This window comes from Propithecus coquereli, unplaced genomic scaffold (genome assembly GCF_000956105.1).
Source record: "Propithecus coquereli isolate 6110/MARCELLA unplaced genomic scaffold, Pcoq_1.0 Scaffold26, whole genome shotgun sequence".
In the NCBI taxonomy this organism is placed as follows: Eukaryota; Metazoa; Chordata; class Mammalia; order Primates; family Indriidae; genus Propithecus; species Propithecus coquereli.
In genome coordinates, this window is record NW_012148174.1 from 4,516,533 (window position 1) to 4,531,300 (window position 14,768).

The 14,768-nt window shown below is 32.3% G+C and overlaps 1 protein-coding gene across 6 annotated transcripts in view; it reads right to left on the minus strand.

The window, feature by feature from the left end:
• MAPK10 (mitogen-activated protein kinase 10) overlaps positions 1 to 14,768 on the minus strand; it is a 213,978-nt gene that overhangs the window by 28,511 nt on the left and 170,699 nt on the right. For all 6 annotated transcript variants that reach the window (XM_012647222.1, XM_012647223.1, XM_012647217.1 and 3 more), the window contains 2 exons: positions 6,160 to 6,342; positions 4,169 to 4,293 (listed from right to left, as the gene is read on the minus strand). In XM_012647222.1, the coding sequence (XP_012502676.1) occupies positions 4,169 to 4,293; positions 6,160 to 6,342 (308 nt within the window). The remainder of the gene's footprint in view (positions 1 to 4,168; positions 4,294 to 6,159; positions 6,343 to 14,768) is intronic.

Here is a 14,768-nt window from a genome sequence, read left to right on the forward strand (position 1 = left end):
TGCAAACTGACTTTCTTCTCAGGCAAACAAAAATAATGACTATTTTAAGCATATATCCATATCATGTGGGGAAAATCAGGAAACAAAAACAGTGGTTTCAGAACTTAAAATGGATTTATTATTCAGAAACTGACTTGAGGACATGCCCTAACATTTTGATATTACTCATCAAAGGAAAATGTCAATGACAAAGACTTCAATCCTCTTTCCTCCCAGTGGGAGAGATATAGTCTGTACAGAGAGTTGTTTTCATTTATAACTCACTTAAATCATCTCTTCCAGATATTTCATGTTTAACTCACAGTGCTAAATTTAATAAAAAGATTATAAAATATTTGAAGCCAGTATATGTACAGTTTATTCAGTTGTTTATCTCCAAAAAGTAGACAACTACTGATGAACTGTTTGAATATTAAATGCATCAAGGTCATATTCATTGCAGCTCATATTTTTTCTTATCTTTCCTAAATTTATATACCTTGAGCCTAGCAGAATATATTGAATACCTTTATAATTGAATATATTTATAAGCCTATTCTTTACCATGCTGTTTTATGAATTTATTATGGATTCAAGCAGATGGCACTGGATTCTCTTCCACGGGCAAAGTAGAGGTGGGTATACATCAGCAGAAAACAAAACAAAACAAAAGGACCTAAAATCATGTGTGGGAACTAGATCATTTCCAGTGATTATTCAAAGAAAAATGTTACACAATATTTCTGTATTTCTGCAGTTTCTTGGCCAGCTAGTCTTTTTCACCAGATTCATGTATCTTTTCTAAATATTAAAAGGTAGTAGAGCTAAGCATGTAAAAGTCATAGTAGTAATAATAATAATGATAATAATAATTTATATGATCCTGACCATCATGCACTGTACTAAGCACTTTATGTACATTAACTCTTTAAATTCTCTGAATGCTATGCAGTAAATATGATAAAAAAGGAGTACTTTATTGGTTAAGAAAACTGACTTACAGAAAGGTTAAGAAATTTGACCAAGACGAGCTAGTAATGAGCACAGCAGAAATTTACACCTAAACCATCTTTCATGCCTAGGAAGATACAAACAACTCAGTATATTGAATTTGTGTGTAACGTATTTGCCCTGTTGATGAACACTGAACCAAAGTTAGAGCACCTTCTAATTATTTCGTGAAAAAGCGTTGATATTAAATGTGATTTGTATGCTCTATTTTGGACCCATATTTTGTTACTCTGAACATTATTTGAATAAAAACTTGCTAATAATTTGAGCAGTTGTCACTTCAAAATCTTTATGTACTATTATACAAATAGATGACTCTTAAGTTGACATCCAATTTTTAAAATTTTCAAGTCCATGTGTACATGATTAATTTTAATTTCCCTTCTTAGAGTTATGACAACATTCATGTGCTTTTTCTCTTTTGATTTTGGTACTTTGGTAGTTTTGGAAATGTGATAAGATAGCTTGTAGCATGATTAACAGCTTAGTACACATAATATTTCTCTACTCTTTTCTACTGTTCCTATAAACATCACATTCTCACACAGTTTCTCCTTTATCCCCTGTCCACTTGCCTCTTATTTCCTTCCACTGAAATTTATTTTTCTTCCCTTTAATCCTTGAATTTCCTTCCTTCCCTAACATCATGTGAGTTACTCGAAAGCCATTTGAGCTTGGATTTCCTCGATGACTTGTAATTGTGAAAATTCTGATTATTTGATACTTCCATTTATTTGGATTATAAACACCAGAGTTTATTTTGCAAAACAATTTTTGTCAGCCCTGGCAAAAGACATATCACTTTCATTCAAGCTTTGCACCATGTGTCCATAAAGAAAGATCATTTTATTTTAAATGCGTGTCCATATGCATTAACAAAGGCACTAATTCTAAGGATACTGCAGAAAGCCTAGCTGACTGCTGCTTCTAGAACCTTCAGCATCTGTCTCTTCCTAGTTGTGGCCTCTGTAATATATTAATACTTCATAGATTAATAAACTATTCTGGCCCTAGAATCGGGATTCCAATGTATTCGCTGCAACATGTCTAGATGTAAGATATGTTTACCATTGTATAATCAATCATCCCAGTCTAGATGTCAAATACTTGTTTGTGCTCCTGTGTATTAACTGATCTCTTCTCCTAGACCTTCAGGCTCTATCAGATCCTTCCCTAAAAATTCATGTGTCCTGTCTTGTTGCTATCTATTGCATGACAATATTGAAATGGTTGAGAAAAAAGGAAAAAGGCTCTAGATATTTTAGTATCCTAAATTTTATCTTTTTATTATACAAAAAAATTTTCATAAAAATTTAAAGTAAACTTAAAAACTCATAGATACTCTTTTGTAATATGTTGTTATAGATTCTAAGCAACTATCTCTTTTATAGGCAGCATAATTGTGAGTGCATTTCAAATGCAGACTTTATGACTCTAATTAAACTCTAGGCCACAATCCATTAAAAACAGATTACATGCATTAAATTAGTTGTAAGAAAAAATAAATATGCCACATGAATTTGAACTATGAAAATAAGTGAGGAGCAACAATTTCAAATAATTTATATTTATCTAAAATTTTTATCAACAGAACCTAAAACATTTTTTTGAATTTCATCAGAGATAAAATTCTTATACTTAATTTTCACATACATATACATCATACTTTCTCTTACTTATTTCATTACTTCATTCTACTCCAAGAAATCTTTGAACGTATGTCCCAAGTGTGAGAGACTGAAAGAGATTCTATATTTCAGTTGTAAGAAAAGATTAGTTTTAAGAACATTATCATTAAACTCAGAAATATTTAATTATGGGGATTTTAGTTTGTAAGAATCAAATCAAAGTGACTAAGAATTAATGTGAAGCAAATTGAAACTTGAACATCATTGTAGAACTGATTAAGAGAGCAAATCTTAAGAAAATGTCATCTCGGATGATTACACCTCAGTTTGCACACTTCGGAGACTCATTTATTGTTTAAGTGTTTTCTCTGAAGTCTTTGAATGCTTAAGGATTGGGTTACATTATGAAAAGCAGCTTGTTGAATATTGTGTCTATAGTTCAATTGTACCTAGTTCTCACTGCCATCTTTCATACCATACTTCTCTAGCGAAGAATTATGTATGTTTGAATCTAGCACCTCTGACATGGACAAGCAAGTGATGAAGCAGAGGAAAAGAAACTGAAAGAAAGCAAAACTGCTCTCCAGCAAGAATACCCTGGGATACAGAAAAACAAACAGAATTTCAAACAGAAGATTAAGAACAAATTCAAACAAATACATTTGAAGGTACTACGTAAAAGAAAATGAGATAGTTTAGCATAGGTATTCTAAGAGTTTGAGAAGATGCTGGTGCTTATGGGAGAAGGTCACATTGCTGATAGGAGCATGTAAAGGCAGCACAGAAAGGAAACTCTCATCAGGAAGCCTAGAGAACACACATGGCAGCAGCTGTGCCCCTTTGCCCGGGCTCCATGCAGAGGAAAGTAGAGGTAAAGACATAAGAAAGAGATTGATAGAAGCTATCAAATGGTTGGAAAACATTTTTAAAATTAAAAGTTATGCTTCTGAGAAGTTTCTTAAACTGTGCCTAGATTTAAGAAATGGAGATACATCATACTGTGATATTCAATTTAGAATCAACCTGAATTAATGTCCTTATCGAAATAATCCACTTTTTCTCATCTAGTTCATGCAAGGCTTCACAAGGCATCAATGGTCTGATAAAAGCTTTCTAATTGAAATGTTCTTAAGTACCACATTTTACTAATGGCAGGTATCAAGGAATCAAGAATATATCAAGGAAACAGAAGCAAAGCAACTTGTCCTCTATTATGTTTTCTACCACTAAGCTTGCCTTAGGAGAGGCTGATGGTTAAACACAGGAGGAAACGTAAGTGTTGGAAATTTACTGAAAGCAAATGGTAGTGTGTCATGGAAATCTAAGGCTTGTTGGACTAAATCACCCCCTCTCATAGGAAGTCCTGAAAAAGAAATGCATTTAAAACACAGGTTGAAGAAAATAACTTTTAGAGGGGCAAGTAATAGGCTTTTGACTTATGAGTTTTATGAAAGTTCCTAGTGTGTTCTTTTGGCTTCTAGTCCTATTTAGGTTTCACCATGAGCTATGATTTGTTTGTGGCAGGAAAGTATAAGAAGCATATGCCTTACCGCCTCCACTTCCGCAGGGTCATACCAGACGTTGATGTAGGGATGCTGTAAGGCGTCGTCCACTGATATCCTTTTTGCTGGGTCAATCACTAGCATCTTTGACAACAAGTCCCTGGCTTGGCTAGCTGAAACAATGAATGAGAAAAACAAGTAGTGAGATTTTTATTTCAGTAAGGAAATTTGTTGAATGTAGAGAGAACTAAGAAGACAAAGAATCAAGTCATATCTTCCTTCCAAATATTAGGTAAATTTCTTGATGTGCTGAAAAAGGAAATGCATTTTACATGTGTCTCTAAGTCTAAGGCTTCATTTGGGGTTCTTTATGGGCCATAATGCTATGAGTATATGAGTATAATCATTTACTTAGATTTCTCAGTAAAATTCATCAACCCAGAAAATTTGTATAGGCAAAATAATGTGCTTGGGAAATCTGTGTGAAAACAGGATGAAGAGCATGGGAAATGCAAATGAATGATGTTCAACAAATGCGTGGATGGCTGTTTGAAGTTAATCAGTGTGTATGTTTTTATATTCTCATTCACGCAATGAAATTATTAGAATTTGAGTATTCGGATTAACTTAAGAGATCACATAGTACAAATTTCTTATGTACCAAAAAACAACCTGAGGAACTGATGTGATAGAATATTCAACTACTGAATTTTATTTGAACATTCTCTAATCATCAGTCATTTTTAATCAATGGAATCATGATTTGATGAAATCAAGTAGTTAGAGACTGAAGCCAGTCCAATGCTATACCAGACACTAGTGACAACCTCTATATTATATACATGTTATCATGATTTATTTTATGGTTTGGGCAGCAACAGTTATAAAATTATACGATAATAATCAGTAAGTATGTTTATTTAATAACACTATTAAAAGATACATTAATTTTAATCTCTAAAAATATATAAAATTTTATATAAAATCAGGTGTTTTTTTTTTTTTGAGACAGAGTCTCACTGTGCTGCCCGGGCTAAAGTGCCGTGGCGTCATCCTAGCTCACAGCAATTTCAAACTCCTGGGCTCAAGAAATCCTTCTGCCTCAGCCTCCAGGGGACTACAGGCATGCGCCACCATGCCCAGCTAATTTTTCCTATATATTTTTAGTTGTCCGATTAATTTCTTTCTATTTTTAGTAGAGACGGGGTCTCGCTCTTGCTCAGGCTGGTTTCGAACTCCTGAACTCAAACAATCCGCCCACCTCAGCCTCCCAGAGAGCTAGGATTACAGGCATGAGTCACCGCACCCGGCCTAAAATCAGGTTTTAAGAGAAATAAGAAATATCCTACATCAATATTGTTACTCAACTTATTTGAAAGTAAAACAGTGAAAATATTCAATTACTTATTAATGGAAGTGTTTGTATTGAGTAAAAAATATGTAGTCTCATTTACTACTCTAAAATGAAAAGTTAGTGGTTAAGTACTTTATAAAAGCAAATAAAAGAAACTCAGACATCTGCATCTCCAAGATTTTACAACTAAAAACTTGTGTCAAAAATATTTTCTAAGTAATAAAAAGGATTGGAACAATGATTTCAATGTATATTATTTTGATCTTTTAGAAGTACACTTCTAAAAATAATTTTAAGACTCCAAATAGACCTCCATGAGATAGGTTAACCCACCCTACTGTCACGCACTTACCCTTCCCTCTGAATATCCAGACAATTCTAAAATCTTTGATTACTCCCGTTTGTAAGAAAAATCTTTTAATAAATACTTCTTCTTAATTTGAAGTAGTTCAAGTTAAAGAAATGATAAATGATTGAGGTGATGGGTATGCTAATTACCTTGATTTGACCATTACACATCGTGTACAGGCATTAAAATATCATTTTACATCCCATAAATACGTACAATTATTACATGTCAACTGAAAATAAAAGAAAAAATAAGAGAGAGAGATCAATACTGTGTGCTTGTTTAGCCCATCACCTGTTTAGCACAGCGGTTCCAAGTCATCCCTGAAGAGCATACCTTTGAGTTTATTGTGCTCAGAGTCCGCAGGGAAGAGGGAATCCGGAAAGAGCTTGGGGAAGGTGAGTCCTGCATACTTGGGCCGATTCTCCACATAGTTTCTTACTGTGGGTTGCAATTTCTTCATGAATTCTGGACATGGTGTTCCTAGTTGTTCAATTACCTTATTCCACTGGTCAATATCTGAGAATTGAATCGTTAAGGGAAAAAGGAAGTGCAGACCACTAGCTCTTGTCTTTCAATAGTCAGGAAGCTAACTCTTCTCCAAATCCTGAACAGTCGACACAAGTGGAGTTTAATAAGCAATAAAGAACAAAAATATGTAAATCAGAATTGTCAGGCAATGAATCCTCTTGGAAGTTTAAATTCACTTTTGGAACTTATATACTTTTGGGGAACTAGAATTATTTAACAAAATAGGATATCATGAATAGTCTTTGTGTTGTAAAGATAAAAAGTTATTCAAATAACTCAAGAAGAATCTCTTACATTGAGATAAACTTCTATATAATCATGTGATTTAGAAGAAAAAATATAATGACACATGGTAATGATATTTTTATCCTGATGTTACCTCAATTAGCTATATTTTAAAAATGACAAGTATGCAAATAATTTAAATAAAATTCATTTACACTTTTCCTAAATTACCTTTAAAATATTCTTCCTCCTTCCCTAAAAATTTGGAAATTTCATCTGTTAATGTTTCCACTCATATGCATTATATATGGGATCAATATAATTTTTAATAGTAAAATAACTCATCAATTCTCTGACAAAGACCTGAAAATTATATTTATCAAAGTAGTCACCTATTTCAAACCAATTGTTTTTACTTCTGATATCTGAATATTGTTTTCAATGCAATATGAGGGTGAACAGAGGGATATTCAACTTAAGACAACAGAATTCCAACCAAGTACATGCAAGTTCATAAAGTACATTAAGCATGCAGAATTCTACGGGAAAAATATTACCTCTTTGAAAATTAATACTCTCAAAAATTGGAACTAGCTCTTTTGACAGACATATCCACTGATTGAGATTCTCTTTTTCATCTATCATTAATATCTGATACATTGATATCAGAACTTTGAGAATGATAAATATCATCCAAGAAAACTTTGAAGAATCAGCTGAAAACAGCTGATTTCAAACAGATTTCCTTGCCATGTGTTAGTGAATGACAGAGACTTTAGAAATTCTTCTTAACCCACCACTGCAAGCCATGTTCTCTCCTACATTATTTATTCTTCTACGACTCTATCCTTTGTATTAATTAATTCATTTCCACTAATGTAATGTGTGACAGTTCAAAGACCCTTACCATAATATTACTTACTTAAGTTTATTTGGACTAAAAAAGATTGACAGTCCTGATGAAAGACAAAATTAACTATATTGACAAATTAACTAAAATAAGCATATAATACAAATACAGTAGATAGGATATTGAAAACAGATAAAATCAAATTAATTCACAAATCCTCTTCTACCTCCCTTATAATCTAGCTGAATAAAACTTAAATTACTATATATCTTTTCAGTTACTGGAATGTAAAAATATATTACTATGGACTATTAAGAAATGAAATGAGGGTAGGAAAAACTGAGAACATTCTTTTACAAAATAGTAGCAATAATTAAATAAGAACATGCTTCAATAAAAGTTTATCTAAATCACTATGTGCATGAGAATACAGTAGTAAGTCAGAATCACTGTAAATAAAGACAAACACTATATAAGGTTAGAGTTACAAGTTACTCTTAGACAAAAATCCACATTAATACTATGGATATAGGCTTACCTATAACTACGTAGACATATTTAAATAGAAAATATTAGGTAGTTAAATAAAACTCAAGTGCTTGCCATTGCAAATTGTGAAAAGAGGCCTATTATTTAATACAGTTAGGTTATCATGCCCCACCAATTCATCTTTTAAGCATTTGTCAGACTTCTTAGAACTCTGAAGTCTTGATGTCGAACTTTAAATAGAGGCAAAAAAACTGTCAGATTTTCGGTAAAGAAGTCGTTTAACAAAATTAGCAAAATGATCCCAATAAACTATTGTATTCTAGTTATATTTAGCTAGAATTATAAAGTTATTCAGTAAAGGATTAATTGCTTTTAAAGTAGCATTCCCAGTCAGGCAGGGTAGCTCATGCCTTTAATCCTAGCACTCTGGGAGGCCGAGGTGGGAGGACTGCTTGAGCTCAGTAGTTCGAGACCATCCCGAATGAGAGAGATCCCAACTCTACTAAAAATAGAAAAATTATCCTGGTGTCCTGACGTGAATCTGTAGTCTCAGCTACTCAGGAGGTTGAGGAAGGAGGGTTGCTTGAGCCCAGGTGTTGGAGGTTGCAGTGAGCTATGATGATGCCGCTGCACTACACCTGGGGTGATAGAGCGAGACTCCGTCTAGAAAGGAAAAAAAAAGTAGCATTCCCAAAACAAAAAATGCTATTTTTACAGTAAAGTTTAGGGAGAGTCAAATATTCTAGAGTTAGTTAAATAAGAATAGTTAAAATGTTTCTTTTAATAAATCACAATTAGTCTAAAGACACAGGGTACTTTCCTAGCTTAGATTGCTTTCAAGTGAAAACACTATTGTGTTCCTTGATGCAACGATTTACAAAAAGAAGAATGGGGAGAATATTATTGTCAATGAAATAAATGTTCATACTGAAAAAAGAAAAAAAGAGGTATAGCCATCTTTAAAAGCCAGTGCCTTTGTTTTAACCAATCCATTTCAAGTTTTGTCTTCCCATAAACATGTATACATTTAACTGGTAAGTACTTGGTTTCCAAATGTTCATAGGATCCTAACATGAACAACTAGGTCTGACTTAGTTGAGCACATGATTTTTCTTTATAATCACAATTAATCAAATATAAGCCAAGACTGGAAGTCATATCTCCTGTTTCCAAGTTCACTGCTCATTCCAAGTATTTCCGTAAGGAAAAGAGCAAATTTGGAATTAATGTGGTAAAAAATTGTTTTAATTTGGCCATAAAATTGATTTTATATTTTGTCACAGGCAATTTCCCTAAAGAATGTCTCTGAAGCTCCTTCACTAGGCTATCGTGTCAACATTTGCCCATAAAAAAATTAATTTTGTTAACATTTTATATAGAAGTAAGGTGATTTTTAAAAGGAGAAAAATCATCAGATTTCCACAATGATTACACTTTTTAAAATATATAAAATATTAACTAGATTTTAAGTGTTAACTATTAATAACATGGCAAACCTGTTTTTAAAAAGACTGGCCAAAATTATTTTTATAAAAGGATTTATTTGCTTTAGAATACCCATAAGTCATCATTTTTCTACCACACAGACTACGGATCTGAATATTTCATAGACCCTAGACCTGTGCAGTTGTCAAAAAAGATAAACATTTATTTTTATATTCTTGATATACTTTTTCAGAAAGTATCACTCTTAACATGAATTATCAAAGGCATTGGATACAAATGGAAAAATGACATTAACTAAGAATTATTTGACAGAAAATTTCCTCATATAATTCTAAATTCAGTAAATAAAAAAGTTACATTATAAAAGTTTGATTTTATAAGTAGAGTATGATGACAAGATAATGTGCACATGTGATTATTAGTAAGGTCTTCAATAAATACTATCGCAATAAGAGAATAAAACAAAGTAAATGTGAATAGCAAAGATGAGTATCTGAAATCCTCAGATTGAAAATTATTACAGTTAATATTGTCAGTTAGCTAAGAACTTAAATTTCAAGCACTTCTCTTACTGTAGCTTCCTTGGCTGGGAAACTTTCTAAAATAATAATGCCTTGAACATAATGTATGAAAAAGTCAATCTTTGGGGCCTCTTATTTGCACAGGCCCCTTACAAGACTTATCCTTTTCTGGATATTTTGAGTCATAGTTATGAACAGAATTTATGCTATGCACATTTAAGCCTTCAGAAGCTACTAAGTGTGATCATAAAGAGCTATTTAATGACTTTATTCTGCTGGGCCCTTTAAAGTACTATATCTTCTTTTTTCTGTTTTCTTCTGTCACTGATTACTTTTTGTTATTATGAATGTAATTTCCAGAACTGATACCCTCATGTTTTTTTTTCTTTACTTGCTTTCTACTCTGCTCTAAACCTTATATCCAATCTTTGTGCAACAATGTTCTGACCTCTATTCACAACTTAAAGAATATCAATGTTAGCCTCTATATTCTTAGCTATATCTTAAAGTTAATATTGTCTAATAGCAATGTCTGTACAGAATTGTTCCAGGAAAGGATATTTTATCTTGCAAGCCAACAAGCTGCCTAGTCACAATGTTGAGTACGACTGTATGGCGTTACATTAGCTCTGCAGGAAAGAATGCTGTGGTCAATTAGTAGTGTCTGCAATTAATGTGCAATAAGGAAATGGAGGTACATCTGCTACGTGTTAGGCATCATAATATGAAACTGTGGTTCCCCGACTTGAATATTCATAACATAGGGAACTTAGAAAAACACAGATCCCTCTTTCCTTCTCATTGATCTACAAGAATCTGAGTCCACAGGTCTGGCCTGATATCATACAAAACACCAATGGTAACTATAATCCAGATGGTCCTTGGATTACATTTTGAGAAATACTAATCTAGAATATACTAACACAGTTTCTTGTGAGTTACTAAGTCTAGCTGTAAGAATAAAGTACTCGTATGCTTCAGTTGTATGATGCGAATTAGAATAGATTCAAATTCACCAAAAGATTATTCCACATCTATTTGCTGTGGAAAACTTGGGGGTCATTCAATTGGGAATATTTAAGGAAAGAAAAATCCTAATCTTTATTTCTTTTTCCTATGTCACTTTCCTGCAAAGTCCAGGGGAAATTATAAGTGGCACATGTAGGCTCCCAGTAGAGGGAGAAGGATTAAGCCTACCATCATCTATGAGGGAACTGAAATTATTAATATATATTGCTATTACCTATGGAGTACTACCCACGGAAAGTACAAAAGCTATTCAATATAAAATTTATAATATTTGACAATGTATTTCAGTAATTATAGTTCTTCATGATAAAATCTGTTCTTAAAAGAACTTTTACTTCCAAGGACGATTGTAAAGATAAGGGTAGAAATATATATACATATGACAGACTTTTGGACCTAGATTTTCATGGTTATATTTTGAGTTGTTTTGTTCCTTTAAAAAGGTTTTTAGGGGATTTTTAATGTGAAAGTGCTCTTTTCCGTTCAAACATCCCCCTCAAATTCTGGTAACATGAAATATGAATAAGGGATTTAATGTACAATTGTAACTAACATCTGTTTCCATTATAAATGAGCACAGGAAGAGGATCTATTATAAGCCAAAATACATCAAAAACTTAAAGCTGACAAATTAAGTAAACGGCTATTTGTACACTGGCACTAGCAAATTGCTAGTGTGATATTAATCCAAAGGCTGATATTTGAAGCCTGATGCATATGTATCTTAGTACAATCTATTTCATCTTATAAATCTATTTTCTATTATAATCTATCTTTACTTTAAATTTAAAATGGAGAGCTATTTCATGTATAAGCAAATCCAAGGTATATAAATATGTATCATGGTGGCAGAATTTTCATTAAGCTATGGAAGGTTAATCTTTGAGGCTTCTCATTTAAGACATTGTACCTAATTTTATATTTGTAATTTTAATTCTTTTTTATAAATAGCACCCTCTCCCAATTGTATGATAATCTTACATCAGAAATACTAGATTCTGACTCTATCTGTATGTGATAGCGTTTTGAGAATGGGAAGAGGCCTTGGATATCATATAATTTGAAATCTCTATTTTAGAGCTGGAAAATATCAACGTCCTTTTCAAATTGGTAAATAAAATTATAAACAAAGAAGCTAATGCAAACAGCCTACACTAACAGAAAAACAGAATCTATTTAATACGTAAGAGAAGTTTAGGGACACTGTACTCTGTTCTGTGAGACCATCTCTAGAAAGTTACATTCATTTCTGGGAATAACGCTACATACAAACGAGGTTAAGAAGGGGCAATCAAGCTTCTATGAGGTCAGGAAAGAATGCCATATGAAGCATAGCTGACAAAATCTTTGATGTTTAAACTTAAAAAGCAAGAAGGAGGCAATCCCTGCCCTCTACCCTAGCACTTTGATCCCTCTTATCCTGTAGCTGTTACCACCTTCTAATATACTGTGTCTTTTTTTATAAATTTCATGATGAAAAGAATTTTTGTCAGTTTTGTTTACTGATATATCTCTGGAGACAAAAAGTGCCCAGCACATAGTAGTACTCAAAAAATATTTGTGTAATAAATGAATGTTTAAATTTATGTCCAATCAGAGTTTTGTGTGGAGATAATATAAAGAATGAAGGAAAGAAAATATCCAGAGAAACAAAAGCTAAGAAATTCCAGTAACTGAAGAAAGGTTGGAATCCAGGAAACAATGAATCTCAAAGGAGATAAATAAAAAGAAATCCACACCTAATCACATGGTAGAAAGACAGCAGATAACCAAAGATGAAGAAAAAAATCCCAAACGAAGAAAAGGGACAAACTATCTCCCAAGATGACTATTATACTGACAGCTGATTGTTCACCAGCAACACTGGAAACAAAAAGCAAGTAGAATAATATCTCTAAAATCCTGGAAGAAAATAATTTTCAATATAAAATTCTATAGCTAACTAAACTGTCTTTCAAGTAAGGGAACTCAATAAAAACTAGAGTTTTATTATCAAAGATTCCATTAAAGTAACTTCCCAAAGATGTGATTCAGGAGGAAAGAAAATATTCTCAAAATAAAAGGCCAAACAGTAAGAAGTATTGGTAATCCCAGAAAATGGTAATCAAAAGGGTGACTTTAAACAAACTCTACCTGTATGCAATGAAATTATAATATTATTAATTTATGAACCTAAAAAAAGGGGAACTAAAATACTGAACATCAATAGCATATTTAAGTTGGAATAGCAATGACCTAAATTAATATGTGCTAAGATCCTTGTGTGTTCAAAAGAAAGATTTTTTTAAATGGTCTTAATTAAAATAGCATTTTCTACAAATTTAACTTTAGATTCAATATAATTCCAGCATTAATACCAATAGGTATCTTTCTGTAGAAGTTAGCAAGCCAATTCTAAAATGTTTACGGAAGAGCGATGGTCAAGATACTTCTGAAGAAGATAAAAGAGGGGAATCTACCCTACCTCATATAAGCGCATTGTATGCACTTGTATTCACTAAAAGACGGTATTAGTGGTGCAGAGATACACAAACAGATCAGTGGAATAGAATATAGAGCCCAGAATTTAACATTTTTCTCCCTAATATGTGGAAACATGACAGAGACAGCATTGTAACTAGTTAGAAAAAATGAGCTAGTCAATAAACGAAACTGTAATAAAATAAGTGGATCCCTCTTTCAAACATACGCAAAAAGATTAATTCTAAGTGAGCTCAAGGCTGAAATTTAAAAGATTAACCTTTAAAACATGCGTAATAAAATTACCACAGAATATAAAGACACCAAAGGATTCTTAAGATGGGAAAATACGTGAACCAAAGAAACAGACAGATTGCCAATTCTAAAATCACCATAAAATAAAACAGGAAAATAATCCAAATACAGAGAGAAGGTATTTACAACATGTAAAACTGACAAAGATTGGGTGCCAGATCAGGAAATAAAGAACTACTAATCAATGGGAAAAAATAACACAATAGAAAAAAATGGCTTTTTTCTATTTAAGAAAAGACATTTTACCAAGGAGAAAATACTAATGGCCAATAAACATAGGAAAAGATGCTTAGCCTCCCTTGTGGTCAAGGAAACGTGAATTAAAACTCCAATGAAGTAGTATTTTATATCCAAGAGATCTGTAACAAATTTAAAAACAAATCTGACAATAATAAAAGTTGATGAGGATGTTGAACAGACAGCTACATATAAACAGGTGACAGAGTGAGACTCTGTCTCAAAAAAATAAAAAAACAAAAAATAAACTATTACTTTGGAAATCAATTCGGTGTTACTTAGCAACGTTAAAAATGTATATCTATGATCCCAGCATTTATTAAGAAAACCTTGCACATGTGCTCTTGGAACGTATATCATAGCATATGAACATATATTCATAGCATCATTGTCTATAAATGTAAAAACAAAAACAAAAATCTGGATCTATTCCAGTCTATTTATAGGAGAATGAGTTAGATGTAGAATATTCATAGACTGGAATACTACATAACAATGAAAGTGAGTTAACTATTTCCAATCCATAAACATACATAAATCTAAAAGACATAATTTTTTTTTAAAAAAAGCAAGTCACAAGATAATAATGACAGTATGTTATGTAAAATATGTAAAATTAAACCATATAGTGCTTAAGGATAAATATGTCTGTGGTAAAAATATAAGTCAAGGAAATTGTAATAACAAATATTTAGGACTGTGGTTCCCTCTGTGAGGAAAGGGAGGACACGGCTAGACTGAAGCACACAAAGATATTTGAAGGTATTGGTAATGTTCCATTTTTTAAACTGAGTGGTAGTATATGAGTGTTCATTTTATTAATATTAATCTTCAAAAGCTAT